Raw genomic sequence first — 19488 nt, forward strand, 5'->3', positions numbered from 1 at the left:
CCCTTTACTTAAAGGTGGTGCAGGACTTTTATATATTTTTATAATTTTAGATGGCCCAACTCACATTTGCTTGTTCCTACTGTCCTAATTTCATTTAATTTCCTTTTATTGCTGAATCATAACAAACAAGAAAAGCAATAAAACTGGATTTCATGTATTAATATTACACTCTCTAAGAGGTTATAATTGCTACGCTGAATCAAATCATAAACAACAGTGTCCAGTCAAATTTAATTAGTGCAAATAGGTCTAATCTCAATATCTTTTCTCTTGCGTTTGGAATTGACTGTGTCAAATCAGATTGTATGGGAATATATTGACAGCATATACACAATGCATGTGCAAATGTGGTTATATGGGCGAGAATATGATTGGGTTATAGCTTTTATATTATACCTAATTTGCAACATATCAGTGCAATACTGCACTAACAGTTAATGTATAGTTTGCATTAAATACTTGCAGTGTAACTGCTAGACTTAATCTAAAACTATTTCAAACAGCATTTTGGTATGTGTACTTTTAAAAATTAATGTTTCATGCCACAGGACAATTTAAAATGAACTAGTGAAAGCAAAAAGTTATTAAATATGGTGAAAAACAAGTGAACTAAGATACATTCATGTATATTTTAACCTAAAATCTTGATGTAGAATAACAAATGTTGATGTTCTATGCAGAGACCTATAGTTTAGAGGAGTCTGTCAGCGTCCTGCAAGACTACTACAAGACACAAACACTACAAGGTATGCCCATTACAAATTACACCCCTTCAAATAACCAGAAACCCTGAAGTCTGGAACAGTTGGATGCCACATTCATACACTGCTTGTTATGTTTATTTGGAGTCCTGCAGCAACCATACACCTACACCTATCCATAACTCTAAACCTAAACATAACCACAAAGATTTTAAAAATGTTATTTTTGTAAAATCATTCAATATACAGCAACTTAAAAGTTCTTTCAGACTGGGGTCCTAGGTAGCTTAGAGAGTCTTGACACTGACTACCACCCCTGGAATTGCGAGTTTGAATCCAGGGTGTGCTGAGTGACTCCAGCAAGGTCTCCTAAGCAACCAAATTGTCCCGGTTGCTAGGGAGGGTAGAGTCACATGGGGTAAGCCTTCTCGTGATCACAATAATGTCTGGTTCTCGCTCTCGGTGGGGCGCGTGGTGAGTTGTGCATGGATGTCACAGAGAATAGTGTGGGCCTCCACACATACGTACTCCGTGGTAACTTGCTCAACAAGCCACGTGTAAGATGCGCGGATTGACGGTCTCAGACGTGGAGGCAACTGATATTCATCTCACTATGCCGCCACGAGGACTTAAAGCACATTAGGAATTGGACATTCCAAATTGGGAAGAAAAGTGGAGAAAAAAAAAAGCTTTTTTAGGACTAAATCCTACCGCTTTATCGTTAGGTGGCGACAGTGAGGAGAAATGTAATGAAAGTGAAGAGGAGAATAAGCTAGCGTATGCTAAGCTAATAGGCTAACCGATTAGCTTGTAAGCTAACTGAAGAAAACAGAACAAATAAATATTTATCTCACCATTTATATAAATGGTGAGATAAACATTTATTCATTGTTTTGTTCAGTTAGCTTACAAGCTAATCGGTTAGCCTCTTTACTCTATTTTTGAAGGTGTTAGTACATATAAACACCTTCAGAAATAGAGTAAAGAGCACTTTACATTTAACAAGTAAGTTCAGTTTACCATTTACTGTATATCTTCCATTTAATTATATGATATGTGACAAATCATTTAAAAGTTATTATTTTTCGGGGGTTAAAAGAAAATGAATCATACAATGACTGCATAGGATTTTAAGTTTTTGTAGCCAATAGAATCGCTTGATGCAAGGGGGGCATTACATGTAGTGTGCGTGTTGTGAAGTGGGTGTTCCTTGTAGTTTTGCAGGATGCAGACAGATATACTTGGGGTACTTCTCATTTCTAAAATTGTACATCATCGTTTCCTTTTCTTGCTTCTTTTCCTTGCTTCCAAGCTTCACCCATTTAAGAAATAAGGAGAGGATCCAAGGAAATGAAACGAGGACAGAGGAATCAAAGCAAGATGGATTTGTAAAATGAAATGTCCTGCTTACTCAAGCGTCAGGGCGCATTTTTGTGCAGCAGTACTTAGGCGAGCTTGCCATTATGTTATTGAAACTATATTTATTAATTTATTCATAATACCTCCAGTTAATTCAAGATGCACTGATGAAGTATTTGTAAAATATGATTTTTTTTTAATTGTAAATATGATACATGAATTAAAATGATTTTGTCAGATGTGAAGGGGATGGAGAATTAATACATGCGTCAGGTGCTTCGACCTAAAAGTCTTCCACATAGGATGCTCCTGTCTTTCTGCACTCAAGTGTCTGCGGGGAAGCTTTCTCGATCCTCGCCTCCTCACAGTGCATTTTGAGAATTGACACGTCCTTCATCATGGGGGACTTTGATCAGTTTCCGGGTCACAGGCTGAAGGATGGAGGAGCGAGGAAACGAGGATGCACAATTTAGGAAATGAGAAGCACCTTTATACTTGCTCACTTCTGCATGCACAACCTCCCCTCCATTCCACCAGAGGTCATTGTCACCTGAATTCTAGGACTGTGTCACATGCTTTTCTGTACTTCCTGTTTGGTATCTTAGTGCACATTTTTTCATTTGTGTTTGCAAAGTATTGTTAGTAATTTACTGCAATTCTGAGCATTCTGGTTTCGTGACTTCACAGTATGATATGGATATCTTTACTTGTCTTTTGCTGCTGATTTAGACTTGTTTGCCTGTGTGTTTTTGAACTACCAAATCTTACTGTATCTTTTGATTATTCTCTTTGAATTGCGCTTAGGACTGTTTATTATTTATCTATTAAAACTCTGCACATGGATCCAGAACCCGGGTCTAAGCCTGATCCTTTACATCCACATATTCACAAATATAACAAGTTTACTTTATGCTACATGTAACATATTAGAATGTCCCAGAATACCACTCACATTTCACCATGACCATGTAGACATCTATGGTGCAGATGGGCGGCTGGGGCAAACGCTCGCCCTTCTCTAAGATGTCTGGAATCTCACGTGTGGGAATTCCATCGTAAGGTTTTCCTCCAAATGTTATTAATTCCCAGATAGTCACCCCTGAATAATGAAAATAATTACAATACATTACATATAGTTTATTTATAGATATAAATGTATAAGTATATATTTTAGTGAAAAGAACCCTAGCTGTACATCATTAATCAAAAGCATGGTGTATAAGTTACCATAGCTCCATATATCACTCTGGTGTGTGAACTTCCTGTAGTGAATACACTCCAAGGCCATCCACTTGATGGGCATCTATAATAGATTCATAAAACTCATGAATTTCAGCATCAAACACTTTAGGTGATTAACTGATTATGGGACATATACTTAGAAATGTAATACATTTGCATGGTCTAGAGATGCTCATAAATCAGGAATTAGTGTGTAACTTATCTCTAAATATCTCTAAACGCTTTCCAATATACATCCTTGTCATTGATGGTGAGAATTGGCATATTCAATGTTTCAGACACTAACCTTGCCTCCATCTGCATTGTACTCCTTTTCATCTGTATCCAGCAATCGAGCAAGACCAAAGTCCGTGATTTTAATGTGGTTTGGAGATTTCACTAGGACGTTACGGGCAGCCAGATCTCTGTGCACCAATCGCCTCTCCTCCAGATACATCATACCCTGCCAAAGAAGAAATCTTAGTTAAAGTAAAACAAAGTAACGATTATTATTTCAACTAGCAGTGTAAAACCACTTTGGAACAATTTATATTCTAAAAATTACTTCAAAAATCCAATTTAATGTAAATTAATTTAAATATATTAGAGAAAGTCATGATGAATTACATTTCAGTATGCAAATAAATGTAAGAAATTAGACCAATCGCAATTCGGATTATTACAACAATGACAGAATTTCATCCGTTTTCATAACATGTTGAATGCTGAACATTTTATAAATATAAATCACTGGGAGATTTATACATTTTAATCATACATTTCTTAAAAAAAAATTAGCAGACAACAAATAGACAAAACAAAATTTGAGTCTACACATAAACAACCTCAGGGTGAATTAATTGTAAATGTAACACTTTAAGGAGTTATTTGCAGAATGTTTGATTAATTTCAATCCAGTGCAGCCTTGCCAACACTGTAATTACAGTGAGGCCATATTCAACTGAATTTGCCCCCAATTCCCCCTTTGTCTCTTACACAGGGGTGTAAAGTAACAAATTACAAATACTCATGTTACTGTAATTAACTACTTTTTCCAAAGAATTGTACTTTAATAGTTTAATTATTTATTTATACTTTTACTTGAGAATATTTTAAGTTCTGTAACTGAACTTTTACTTCGCGATATTTCCACCATCTGTTTTCGCGACTTCCCTTTCCTGATTTAATTTTTATCTATCAACATGATTGGCTAGGATGAGTCTCGTGACTCCCGTCAAATCAAATCACATGTAAAAAACTTGAACGGCAGCTGCAGATCTGGTGCCAACTGTGGAGAATTCCTCAAGCACAGTTCAACACCTGAACATAACCGGCTGCACCTAGAAGGGCTTTTCGCAGTGAAAAAGGCCAATTGCTTGATTGCGTCATGTGAGTTTAACTTGCTCAAGCCATATATCAGCATTAATCCTGCCTCTAATTTGAAGAAACATATTGAGGTAAATTTCTAATTTGTGCTCACTACATTCTGTGTGTCTATAACATACCCTGTAATTTAACTATCTATCACTGAGATTATTGGGCTACTGAGATAGATTAATGCAATGTTATTAATAGGGCTGGGCAATAAAATGATCTAGATGTTTATCTGAAAAAAGAGAGATGTCCTCGATCAAACTTTTCAGTAGTTTTCTATATTTAGCCTATGATCTACATCTAGAATAGTGGTGTTGATTACATCAATCGCGATAGCAAGAGCACCGCTGGCGGATTGATCTAGATCAAATATAAAAGATTGACTTTTTATTTCCTGACGTCTGCAGCTGCGTGTTGTTTGATTGACAGGCGGTTAATGTTTTAGCGCTATTGTGTTTCACGCTTAAATTATCAAATACACTTTATAATTCCACCAATGCCCATCTTGGTGAGGATTTATTGAAAACATCGTTTATGTCTAAAGTAAATGTAAACAGTTGGACAAAAAGTGTATTTGCATAAAAATTTTGGATTTACGTGCACAAGTAACCGAATTGATCACTGTCTAGTAGGCTATGTCATATAAAGGCTATTAATCAAACAACAATGTAGAGAGTGTGTTAATTGGTATAATAAATTACCAGGAAAGTAAAATAATGTATAATTCTGCTTAGCCTTTATAAAGATAGAAAAGTATCAACATTTGCAGAGCAATACTTCAGCAGAACAAACTTCAGAAAATTGTCCATCATGCATTAGAATGAGAACAACTAACTTCTGGGCTTAAAAGATACAAGAACTAAATCAATGTTGAACATTGTATCTCAAAAGGAGGACAATGTGGCCCCCCATGAGCTACTTAAAGAAATAATTCACACAAAAATGAAAATTCTCTCATCATTTACTCACCCTCATGCCATCTGTCTATGACTTTCTTTTTTCAGAACACAAATTAAGATTTTTAGAAGAATATTTCAGCTCTGTTGTTCCAGTCAATGTAAGTGAAGGGGTGCCATAATTTGGACGCTCCAAAAAGCACATAAAAGTAATACATACAACTCCAGTGGTTTAATCCATGACTTCAGAAGTGATATGCTAGGTGTGGGTGAGAAACAGATCAATATTTAAGTCAATTTTTGCAAGAAATTCTTCTCTCTGCCCAGTAGGTGGCGATATGCATGAATAATGTGAATCACACAAAACACAAGAAGAAAGTGAAAGTTAAAGTGGAGATTGACTGAACAAATATATCTGTTTCTCACCACATCTATCATATTTCTTCTGAAGACATGGATTAAACCACGGGAGGCTCATGGATTAGACCACTTTTACGCTGATTTATGTGATTTGTGGAGCTTCAATATTTTTGCACCGAAAGAGCTGAAAATTCTTCTATAAATCTTAATTAGTGTTCTGCAGAGGAAAGTCATACACATCCAGGTTGGCATGAGGGTGAGTAAATGATGAGAGTATTTTCTTTTCTTGGTGAATTATTCCTTTTTAAGTGTGATGTAGCCCCTGTATCAATCAACATTTCCCATGCCTGCTCTACCATTATTACTCCTCTATTGTGCAGGACATGATGTGCAAAGTTATTCTGCTTATTTGGCATTTTTTTGCATTCTTTGAATTGTTTGAACATGTTTTATGCACAGGAATAATGCTCTGTCGGCATTAAGGGAAATTTAGACCCTACACATACACGGTACTCAGTACTCATGAGTACTTTTAAATGAGCTACTCTTTTACTCTTACTTGAGATGTTTTTAGGACAGCTACTTTTACTCTACTCACACTAAATTCCTGGGGAAGTAACAGTACTTCTGCTTGAGTATGATTTTTCAGTACTCTTTCCACCTCTGCTCATACAGTATAGTCCAACGTTATATGAATACATCAGGGATTTAAATGTAGTCCTGTCACCTTAGATTCTCCTGCTAAAAGACTGACTGTAACTTTGTGGGACATCTAATCAAGATTTGATAGCATCTCCTTATTTCTATTACTCATGTTAACTCCCATTATGGTGCTTTTGGGTCAATGTGTATTAATACTTAGCTCAGTATCTCTTCAGATGTTTGCCTATGATTTATGACTTTATGTAAATCTTCAATTAAAATGGCCTTTGGGATGAGAGAGCAGAACAGAGGTGTGCTTGAGGGGGCTGGTAAATCTTTGCATATGCTTAAAGAAAATAACTGACAGCTTGAATGATTGTGTAGCATCTGCTACAGAGACATGAAGCTCTGGGAAACAGTCCTGCAGGCTCTCTCTGGGCAGAGCTGAATAGAGGCATGGCAGAAAGGACCAAAGCTGTGGATCTTGGCTGCATGTTGGCACGATAGAAGACTACAACACAAGAATGGACAAGTGGGCTGATGAGGCTTCCATTGGCAGCCATATTGGTTACATCCCTGGTCAGCTATTTTCTAGTCATGCAAGTACAAATCTTTTAGCTTGTTTGGGAAAAGAAAAAAGAAAATTCCCAAAGGGGTATGGATTTTTTAACGATAACCTATAAAGACAGACCTACTGTGAGCTACGAAGTTGTTAATCCATGGTATTTGCTTTGGTTGAATCCATCAGTCCAAGTTATTTAAAGTTAATAATAAAAAAAATACATTAAATAGCAGAGTTTCTACATTACCCATGATCTTGCTGAAATATCCACCAATCATATAACCTTGGCAAATAAAGCATGCCAAAAAGAGCTTTGCATCAATCAAACGCACTGTGAATGATGCAATGGAGTCGGTCTCCCTACACTCTCAAAGTACTTATTTATTTGTAAAAATTTAACTAATTTGAAATATATTACTTCCAAACTTATAATCAACAACGTTAAATTAATAGTTTTTAATTCAATTGCATCATTTGCAATGCTTCATGTGATTGTAGCTACTTCCCCCATTAAAGATGTTAAGTGCTGTACACAGTCTTGAAACTTAGACTTTTTTACTTCAAATCAAAGTTTGTAATGTTGTGATTCACCTCGGAGCTGGTTGGTTTGTTTCATGGCAAAGACAGACTAGGACAACAACAGCAAGTAACTGCAAATGTCAGAGTGCCAGTGCCAGAAGGCAGTGTTCTCAGACACATCAATGGCATGCATTTGTAGTATATATGCACGTTATTACGCCATGCAGCAGAGAAAGAACAATTGTGTGTGTGTGTGTGTGTGTGTGTGTGTGTGTGTGTGTGTGTGCTCAGCTAAAGTAATCTGAGAAATGCACTTGTGTATAAAAAATCATTACAAAATCAAAGTTTTGTTTGACTTCTACTGTGTAAATGTCAATTTTCAGGACAATTAGACAATGAGAAAATTGGTATCCTACAAACATGTCAATGAGTGATTAAAGACAAAAATAAGAAAGAGAGCAACCAAGAGAGTGAGAGAGAAACAGAGTGTAGATTCACAGCCATACAGAGAAATCTAATTTCTCCTTTTCAGTGTTGGGTGTAACACGTTACAAAGTAACACATTACTGTAATCTGATTACATTTTGCAGTAATGTAACACATTACTTAAAATTAAGTAATCTGATTACAGTTACAGACATGAATAAAATTACTTTGATTACATATTTATTGCTAAAACAATAATATTAATTAAGAAGAATGCACTAACAAACCACCATGGCAGAAAGGATGCAAATCAAGGCGACGGCAGATGAGTGAGAGGCGTTACTCTGGATGCAGCGGAGTGTAGTTGTTTATTCAAATTGAAAACGAAAGTAAAGCTCATGATCAATCTCAGCGAAATCTGTGTCAGCATGCTCCCAGCCCTGGCTGAGGCACGCCAGGCTGGGCCACAGACAAATCCTCTTTAAATATCCGTGCTCTGCCAGCATCCTCACGTGTCTCCCTCGGGTGTCCCTCTGCAGCTGCCGTGGGAGGAGAGGGGATCGGTTTCGAGTGCATATGGAAAACAGCGCTCGTTCCCGCCTGACAGAGGTATATATTGCTCAAGTTGGAAACAATTGCGGAATGGTATCTTGAAAAATATGTCACTAAGCAAACTTCTCTTTAACGTTCTTAATGTACTGTACACAATAAACACAAACACAATGCTATAGCGTTACAGATGCGCAAGTAATAAAGTATCCTTAATTTGTCCAAGCACAAGCAGTGAGGTATAAAGTTGTTTAAACACACACATGTTGCACATGTACACAAGAACATACTGTACATGCACACATACATGATGCAACACACATGCAAACCTGCATATGCACACTAAAAACAACAAGAATTAAAATGCACAATGGTTTTACTATCAAAGCTGTCTGCAAATGGGACTTCAGAAATGCTTTCAGTTCATCAGTATTCTTTTTCTGTTTTCCACACCAACACAAACATAGGTAAACAAGCATACTGCACATCCTTGCCACACACAGCTAAGAAGGTTGTAGATAGTGGACACAGACACACACACACACATACATACATGTTGGTGCAGCTATTATTATGAGGACTCTCCATAGAAATAATGATTTTTATACTATAGATTCTGTCCCCTAACCCTACACTTAAACATAACCCTCACAAACATTTTCTCACAGGTTTGATTGATTTTAGAAAGTAACTTCAAAGTAACGTAATTAGTAATCAAATTACTTTAAATAAATCATTTTTTATATAATTATTATAGTTAGTATTATAAATCAAATAGTATATTTTAAATATAAATTTCACAAAAAATACCTCCTCATACTTGAATCATAAAATCCTGTACAGTTTGAGTCATTGCTGCACAGAGCTTTTTAAACAGCAGTCTGGGTATTTATGTTTACATGCATGAGTCATACAAAAGTTGAGTCAAGAACACTGTGTTAAAATACATTTTCTCTCTGATACTTAAGCATCCCTCATACAGCTGTTTTAAGAGCATCTGTTGCACACTTATAGTAGAAAGACAACTGTACTGTACAGATTAGCCTGAGTTTTTCACAAATTGTAAGACGTAATTGCTCTGTTCCAAAACCTAGCAAGTTTCTTTGCTGTCTACTGCCTACGAAGTTGAGTGGTGGTGGTGTAGTGGTCTAAAGCACATAACTGGTAAACTGGTAATCAGTAGGTCGCTGGTTCAATCCCCACAGCCACCACCACTGTGTCCTTGAGCAAGGCACTTAACTCCAGGTTGCTCCGGGGGGGATTGTACCTGTAATAAGTGCACTGAAAGTCGCTTTGGATAAAAGCATCTGCGAAATGCATAAATGTAAATGTAAATATACAAAGGCATCTGCCTTCTAAGGCAGCATCCTTATTGAAATGGAATTTTGCAGGTAAGTGATTTGGAGCACTCTACACAAGCAGCAAATCCACATGACACACGTCACACTAGAGTTTCACCGATACCAAAATTTTGGCTTCGGTACAATACAAGCCCTGGAACCTTGTTATCGATACTAAATGTATACTTTGACAACAAGTAAATAGCCTTAGATTACTTATGAAATTACACAACGAACTGCATATGGTCTTGCAGTTACAAATCTTGTTTTGCATTTTTTTTTCTTCTGAATTTTATGTTTTGTGTTTGAATAAAAACATATAAACAGTGATTTAACAAATTAATACATAAAACTTGAATCAAATGAAAATTTAAAATGAAATGAAAAAATGCTATTTTAATTTTAGTCAAATAAAATGCTGCACAACACTGCTTCACAGTATACAGTGAATAAAAACAATGTATTAAATAAATACAAAATTAATTTGAAAACCTGTGATATTTAGTAGACTTGCTTTTGTGATATTGCTAACATATAATAATAATAATAATATAATTCAAATATAAATATTATTGATATGATAAATAATGAATGAAATGAAACTATTTAATTATTATTGTTATTAGTAGTGGTATTGCAATTCATTTGAACATTCAAATGTGTTTATTTAATCCACATTTAAAAATGTAATAATATTTAACAATTAAATTGTGCATTGATAAACGGTGTATATAATTTTTGTTTAAAATGCAATTAAATGTAACCCTAAAATAGGGTTGTCATTTACAAAGTCATTTGTAAATGACAATCGAATAAAACAAAATAGAAAATCCACTGGCAAATAGATGAAGAAAAGCAACTGGCAAATGCTTTTTTAAAATGCATTTAAAAATGACTTATTAATGTGCTATTTTATAGTTACATTTAATTGAATTTAAAACGTGAATTAAATACACAATTTATTAATGCTCAATTTAATTGTTAAATACAATAACATTTTTAAATGTGAATTAAATAAACACATTTAAATCTGACTATTTATTTGTCCATTTATATATTGGCTTATTTATACATGTTTTTATTTTCAAATAAAAAATAAATAATAATAGATGATTAATTTATTTCTTTTTTAATTGGCACTCCATGGCTTCCATATTTAATAAGCTCTGCAGTCCAAATGAAATGCTAAAATACTCACAAGCTGAAATTTCACAGGAGAAGGAATTTCACAGCTGCTGAAACACTAAACACACCACATTGAGCATCACATGCGTTCTGTGTGTGTGTGTGTGCGTGTGTGTGAAAACAGAGAGTAGAGAGAAACCTGTGCAGCACATGCAGACTGTATATTAGCATTAATAGCACTATAGCTACTGAAGAATGGTACCACAATTAGCAACAACATGATATCGTACCATTTTAAATGTTTGGTATCGCAATATTTTGTTAGCACCGGTACACCACACAACCCTACATCACACACAATGACGTTCCTTGCATAAAGCACACGAGAGAATTGACACAATTGATTCCAGTAGATTTTGACAATAGCATTTTGCTAAGCTAACAACAAAGTACTCTAATAAGTATAATAAATATAAAGCACACAGAAATATTGAGTGAAATATTTTCCATTTTCACTAAGGTCCATTTTTAATTCATTTTTCATTAATTCTTATACTGATTCAATATTGAATTAATGATATTTAAAGTCGACATTTCTTTCAACTTCGCAATTTTGGATGGATTTTAACACTTTCAAGCTTTAGTTCTGTATGAATAAAATGCTTAGAGGTATACAGTATGTACTCCAGTGTTCTTCAAAGAATGCCATGTTTTTAACCAACAAGTTAGTGTACAAAAAACAGGGTAATACCATGGTACTATATTGTGAGTGCATCTTTCATGTTTGTTCACTTTCCCACAAGAAATGTATGTCTCTTTTTCCCCATTACTGATCGATGAGCATCCTCATCTGAGTGCAGCTGAGATAATGTTAAAAATTGATTTCCTATGACGTTCACACAGCCATCATGAAAAAAAGAACTGCGGTTGAGATTTTTAGCCAATATAAAAATTGATATTGTCAGCAGAAACTTTTCAAAACATGGATTGATATCAAGCAGTTCTCATGAACTGTGCCAAAACAAAACCTTGAATCTTCCAACTGGATTCTTCATTTTGAGATGAAGAAAACTAGATCTAGAGGAATTAGCATTCAAACGACGAGCTTTGCTGCTCCCGGCCTTTTATGTTCCTTTTCATACAGAAGCTCTTTATTCCACCAAAGAGATGGGCTAGCCTGTGAGAAGCAGCCCTTTTATATGTTCTGCTTGACTGAAGTCAGATTAAAGCAAGTGCAAACCTAGTCAAAAGCTACAAGCATTTAATATTACAGACTTCTTGCATGTTAGCATTAGGAGCAGGTCCAAGCGTTGGCGTGAAGTGCATGTAAGCAGGGTGGAGCATTCGAGTAGCATTCCTAACCTCTGTTCTCTTGATTTTACATCTTCGTTACTAGAGGTTAAAGTTTCTCTGGAGGAGAAGGGAGGATGCTCCCGCTGCACCCTATTACAACACTTTCCAACCCCTGGCATCGGAAATAACACATTTTAGATGCACATGACCACTAGGGCTTAATTAAAGTCGGAGAGATAAAGCTGCATCTACAAAGAGGAGGGTGGAATAGTGTTGCCACAAAAGAACACATAAAAAAACACAAATGTAGAAAGATGCGTAGGGGTGGAGAGGGCAAGGTTGTTGGGGCGGAGTTACATTATGAAGGGGATTGAGATTGCAGGGAAAAAGATATCTGAACTCTTTCCTGAACTCTTTACGTTTTCTTTTATCTTAAATTGACTGGTTTCTGCTGCTACAGTTAGATTTTATCACCATGGCTATGTTCGAAATGCATACTAGAAAACTACTCTTAGGCTGCATTTACACTGCAGGTCTTGATGCCCAAATCCGATTTTCTGACTATATCCGATTTTTTTGACGACACGCTTACATCATCTTTTAAAAGTGACCCGTATCCGATTTTTGCATTTACACATACACTGCTAAAACTACAAAATGTAGACGTTCTGACCCGGAAAATGAAGTAAAACAGCACGAAATGCAATGGATTTAAGATGCGAATAAAATTATCCAGTGTTTTGCTTTCCACAGTATTTTGAAAAGTCAGCAAAAAAGTCAGCAAAACATTGGTCTCGTACAGCGGAGAAAAAAGAGGAGAGCCCTTGTTGCAGCCTGGGCGAATTTAGCGATGATTGCTGCAACATCGGTTCAAAGGGAGGTTTGGATGCGGCAAAGGACTCAAGACTGGTGGGATCGCGCTGTTGGAACCTGGGGTCAAGAACTGTGGGTCAGCAACTTTCGTATGCGACGAGAAACTTTTGAAATGTTGTGTGTGCGGTTGTCACCAATGCTCTCAAACCGTGCCTCCCCATATCTCGTGTAATGTCTTCATAAATTGATTTATTTCGATAACAGCCCTGCGTTTTTTGCCTGCACTGTCTCTTCGCCCCAAACACTCAAAAGACATGAAACCTCCGCATTGCTCCACTGTGCGTTTCCTTTGTCCTCCATCGCGCCTATAATAAGTCACGTGATCTCAGTTGGTGGCGTCCACCTGAGTTGACGTCACTTTAATGACGTACGACTCGCATTTACTGGGGAATATCCGATTTGTCTGCTTACATGACACACGCAAATGCACGTATCCGATTCATATCCGATTTATTACCACATATGAGTGAGGCCTGAATGCAATCTGAGAAAATCGGAATCCATGCGGTTTTTTCCTGCTTACACGTTCACCGGTCATATACGATCTGTGCCACATGAGAGGAAAAAATCGGATTTGGGTCACTTAAACCATGCAGTGTAAATGGGGCCTTACTGTACCATATAGAGAATGCAAATTTACTTTGTGCACCCACTACTTTGTCAAAAGCCAAATAAACACTATAAAGTTTTGGGAGTGACATTTATATTTAAATGCAGGAGTAAATCCACTCAGTGATCCTCTATATTATGAGATCATGCGATAATGATGTTTAAAATGCTTACTGTGATATTTCACATATTGATTTACATGCTGACCCCTACCTGGCAAAAAAAATTAAAAAAAGAAGAAATAATAGAAACAAAACTGTAAGCATGTTTAGGTAGAAACAGAGCATGCATATAGCTGCACGTTTTTGCTAATAAATGCATACATTTAAAACAAAACAAAAATTCAGTGTTTAACTGTGTCTTTCATATTTTGCAATTTTAATATTCACTTACTGCATTGCTAGATTAAATGTAAATGTTCATGCCCAACAGTGTTGTCAATTTCCTTGATGTGTTACAAAGGAGGAGGTTTACAGGACTGCACACTGTCTGAAAAGCTGTAATGCGTGGGCAGCACAGGAGATTCATCAGACAACATGGTATAATTTGTTATAAATACACAGGAGCGCTTTCCATCATACACTGGTGGAACAAAGAGAACTGATGACTAACTGTGTCATAGTGCACAAAGGAAAAATACCAGAAGAGCGGGCTGCATTCAGAATAGTTAAATGTGTTTTTATTTAGTTATTTTTTTATGTCCTTAATACCAAGTCTTAAACTTCTGAAACTAGTTTTCAAAAGAAGATGCATACATATCATGATAATATAAACTTGAAATGCTGCTGTGTGTTTTATCCATGATTTCATGGCGATAAATACAAATAAGTTGGCGATAAATACAAATACATACATATATATACATACATATATATATATATAAATTAAAATAAAATATAATATATAATAAAAATAAATGTTTATTTATTTATATATATATATATATATATATATATATATATATATATATATTTTTTTTTTGTTCCTCAGCATTAGAATGTTGTCTATATATTAGTAAACATGAAATACTTTTGGGAAGTTAATTTATTCTGCAGTCCAAAATGCTATACTATGCTAATTTACAACTTTTTTGACTTCATTAATTTAGAGGCAACATGGAATCTCTGTACTTTAAAACAATTATTTGTCATTTAATTGGGCCAGTAAAATAAACTAGTAAAGGTTAAATGGTGATTTAAAAATGCTGAAAAACTTACATTTTTAAAATAAATAAAAAAACCCCACCTTACAGTAGCCTGTTTTTAAAATCAGACAGCTATAAGACAAGAGACTCTGAGAGACTCTTATCTGACCTGACATTTATCTAAAAACTTACAATGAAAGGTTGACCGGATAGTTATACTATACTTTTAATACACTTTCATCCCACGCTCTCTTTGCACTACTAAGGAATTTTCTATAACATTTACATGAGTAAATGACAGATATCCACAAATGGATCAAATATTTAGTTAAAATAAAGATTGAGTTGTAAAGAATTGAAAATGCTTGAAAAGCATTAAAGGGTAACTAAACCCTAAACCAACTTTTTTTAGTTAATGATCTGTAAGCATGGGGCTTTATTAGTACTGGTCATTGATTCAAGTAATTTTTTTGACATTTGTGTATAAAGTGTTTTAATTCTACAATATATGGTGTAAAAACGTCTGAGTGCTGCCCTCTTCAGGTTGAACGGTGGCTACTGCAGTTGAATTTTCCTATTGGCTGTTGCGGTACTTCGTGACGTAAGCGGTGACAGCTGACGTAAGCAGGTTCCAGCTCACCACGCCAGATTCATGTACATGTCATCTTGCGACCGTGTGAGGAATAATAATAACATAGAGTCTGACAGCAGCTGTCAATTAATCCGTCACCACGAGTCTCAGGTGCCCCCCCCCCCGCTCAGCCCCGCCCTCGGTTCATTCCCTCTATCCCCGCCGGGGTCTGCCCACTTTTCCAGCATTTTCAAATATTTCTAGTGGGTGGAGTCAGACTCTGAGCAGGTGTTTAGTTACCCTTTAACATGTTTCCAATTTTAAACACAAATAAATTTAAACAAACCCAATAAATTAAATATGTAAACTATAATGGTCACATTTCATGGATCCTTGGATACATTGATCGTGGACTGCAGGCACAATTGCGGTCTCTTTAAAAAGAAGACACTTGATGGTTTAACAAAAAGTAAAAATTACGTCACAGAGGAAATACTCAAAAACTTGTATATGCATCATGAGGTGTAATCACAATGTACTATCAACAACATTAATGAGAGTGCATGAAAAAAAATGTTCAGCGTTTTATGTAATTGTATGTCTCAAATTAACATGTTAAGACAGGAAGGAAAGAAGTTCAGAAGTAAGGAAGTTTAAAAGGAAGGATGTTCAGAAGAAAGTAAGTTTTGAAGAAAGGTTGGAAGCTTGGGAGGATGTTCGGAAGGTTCAGAAAGATGGACTTTTTAAAGGAAGGAAGGAAGGAAGGAAGGAGGGAAGTCAGTCAGTCCATTCAGGAGTAGGTCATTCTATACATCCAAGATGAAGGAAGGCAGTCAATCAGTCAGTCAGTCAGTCCAGTTGTGGGTGAATCATTCTGGAAATCTGGGAGTTTGAAAGGAAGGAAGGAAGGAAGGAAGGAAGGGAAGAAGGAAGGAAAGAAGGAAGTAAGTCAGTCAGGCCATTGTTCATCTGAGAGAAAAGAAGGAAGGAAGAAAGAAAGGAAAAAAGAAAGGAGGGAAGTAAATCAGTCAGTCCATTTGGGAGTAAGTCATTCTGGAAATGTGTGTGTGGATAAGGAAGGAAGTTCATAAGGTAGGTTTAAGTTTAAAAGGAAGGAAGGAGGTAAGACAGTCAGTCAGTCCATTAAGGAGCAAGTCTTTCTGATCATCTGAGAGAAAGAAAGGAAGTTTGAAAGGAAGGAAGTTCAAAAGGAAGAAAGGAGCGAAATCAGTCAGTCAGTCAATCTGAGAGTAAGTCATTCTAGTAATCTGGGAGTGAGTAAGTATGTAAGTAAGGAAGAAAGTTCAGAAGGTAGAAAGGAAGGAAGTTCGAAAAGAAAGAAGGAGGGAAGTCAGACAGTCCATTCCAGATTATGTCATTCAGGTATTCTGGAAGGGAGGAAGGCAGGCAGGCAAGGATGCAAGTAAGGAAGGAAGTTCGAATGGAAGGAAGGAGGGAAGTCAGTCAGTTAGTCCATTCAGGAGGTCATTGGTCATTCTGCTCATCCAAGAGGAAGACAGTCAATTAGTCAGTCCATTTGTGAGAAGGTAGGAAGGAAGTTTGAAAAGAAAGAAGGAAGGAGGTAAGTCAGTCAGTCCATTGTTCATCCGAAAGAAAAAAAGAAGGAAGAAAGAAAGGAGGGAAGCCAATCGGTCAGACAGTCAAACTGAGAGTAAGTCATTCTAGTAATCTGGAAGTGAGTGAATGAGTGAGTAAGTACGTACGTAAGGAAGAAAGGTCAGAAGTTAGGACAGAAAAAAGTTCGAAAAGAAAGGAGGAGGGAAGTCAGTCAGTCAGTCCATACGGGAGTAAGTCATTCTGGTCATCCAAGCTAAATAAAGGAAGGATGGAAGTTTGAAAGGAAGGAAGTTCAAATGGAAGGAAGGAAGGAGGGAAGTCAGTCAGTTAGTCCATTCATGAAAGGAGTAAGTCCTTCATGTAATCTGATAGGGAGTGAGTGAGTAAGTGAGTGAGTGAGTAAATAGATAAGTAAGTAAGGAAGCAATGAAGGAAAGAAGGAAGTCAGTCAGTTAATTTGTAAGTACGTAAGGAAGAAAGTTCAGAAGGTAGGAAGGAAGTTCAAAAGAAAGGAAATTTGAAAGGAAGGAAGGAGGTAAGTCAGTCAGTCAGTAGTCCATTAAGGAGTAAGTCTTTCTGATCCGAGACTAAGCAAGGAAGGAAGGAAGTATTAAAGGAAGGAAGTTCAAAAGGAAGAATGGAGGGAAGTCAGTCAGTCAATTTGAGAGTAAGTCATTCTAGCAATCCGGGAGTGAGTGAGTGAGTGAGTGAGTGAGTGAGTGAGTGAGTGAGTGAGTGAGTGAGTGAGTACGTACGTAAATAAGGAAGAAAGATCAGAAGGTAAGAAGGAAGGAAGTTTGAAAGGAAGACAGTCCATTAAGTCTTCAGTTCATCCAAGTCTTTCTGATCATCCAAGCTAAATAAAGGAAGGAAGTTTGAAAGGAAGTTCGAATGGAAGGAAGGAAGTCAGTCAGTAGTCCATTCAGGAGTAAGTCCTTCATGTAATCTGATAGGGAGTGAGTGAGTGAGTGAGTGAGTGAGTAAGTGAGTGAGTAAATAGATACGTAAGGAAGGAAGGAAGCAATGAAGGAAAGGAGGAAGTCAGTCAGTTCATTTGGGAGTATGTATGTAAGGAAGAAAGTTCAGAGGGTAGGAAGGAAGTTCGAAAGGAAGGAAATTTGAAAGGAAGGAAGGAGGTAAATCAGTCAGTCCATTAAGGAGTAAGTCTTTCTGATCATCCGAGAATAAGCAAGGAAGGAAGGAAGTATTAAAGGAAGGAAGTTCAAAAGGAAGAAAGGTCAGTCAGTCAATTTGAGAGTAAGTCATTCTAGTAATCCGGGGAGTGAGTGAGTGAGTGAGTGAGTGAGTGAGTCAGTCAGTCAGTCAGTCCATTAAGGAGTAAGTCTTTCTGATCATCCAAGTTAAATAAAGGAAGGAAGTTTGAAAGGAAGGAAGGAAGGAAGGAGGGAGGGAGGGAGGGAAGTTAGTTAGTCAGTCCATTCGGGAGAAACTATTTCTGTTTTTCTGAGATAAAGGAAGTTCAAAAGGAAGGGAGGGAGGCAGGCAAGGAAGGAATGAAGGAAGGAAGGAAGGAAGGCTGTTCATTTGAGAGGAAGTTCAGAATTAATCTTTTTTCTGAAGAAAGTAAGTTCAGGAGTAACACTGTTTATTCAGAACGAAGTTCAGAAGGAAGTTCAGAAGGAAGTTCAGGTGGAAGTCTTTTCATTCGGAAAGACGTTCAAGAGAAATTTTGTTCATTCAGAAGAAAGGAGGGAAGGTTCACATCAATTTATCACATAGCTAGCAAAAGCACACTTGGCTAAAACCAGTGCAATCTCATGAGACTGAAATCAGATGACTGAACGAAAAAACATCCGCATAAAAATATTAGTATTATTTCAGAACTGGATCAAATATTTTTCCTTTGCCCACATCTTCAAAAGCAAACATTACTAAATCATTCATGAGCGCAGAACCCCTTCAGCTGCAGGAGAACCGATGCCTGCATGAATTAACCCAGTTCACTCTAATCTGTGATGAGGACACCTCAGCTCTTTTCATAGAGTGAAAAGCACCATCTTGAAATAAATGATCTAATCAGACTTTACAATCACCCAAACTCCATATATCTGTTAGTGCAGTGGATACCTCAGTAATTTCATGGTTTCAGTCTTTTCTCCTTTTTATTTATTAGAGTGATCAGCAAGGCCAAATTAATGTGCTAATTCAATTTGGGTAAGTGATTATTTGAGATGGGATGAATACAGACTTTTTGCAGTTCATACATTAACAAGAACAATTAAATTTAAGTAAACAACATAAATGCAGAGATTGGAGATGGAAACAGCAACAGTTTGTAAAGACATGCTGCACCAGTAATGAGTTGAGTTGGGTTAGATAGATAGA

General features: G+C 36.5%; 1 protein-coding gene across 1 annotated transcript in view; it reads right to left on the minus strand.

Annotated features, from left to right (window-relative positions):
- Nucleotides 1–19488, minus strand: part of LOC127644379 (receptor tyrosine-protein kinase erbB-4-like) — a 226557-nt gene that overhangs the window by 7690 nt on the left and 199379 nt on the right. The window contains exons 21-23 of the mRNA XM_052127521.1: nt 3589–3744; nt 3288–3363; nt 3013–3159 (exon numbers count right to left, since the gene is read on the minus strand). Coding sequence (XP_051983481.1) covers nt 3013–3159; nt 3288–3363; nt 3589–3744 — 379 coding nt within the window. The remainder of the gene's footprint in view (nt 1–3012; nt 3160–3287; nt 3364–3588; nt 3745–19488) is intronic.

The sequence above is a fragment of the Xyrauchen texanus genome, chromosome 5, assembly GCF_025860055.1.
Source record: "Xyrauchen texanus isolate HMW12.3.18 chromosome 5, RBS_HiC_50CHRs, whole genome shotgun sequence".
Classification (NCBI taxonomy): domain Eukaryota; kingdom Metazoa; phylum Chordata; class Actinopteri; order Cypriniformes; family Catostomidae; genus Xyrauchen; species Xyrauchen texanus.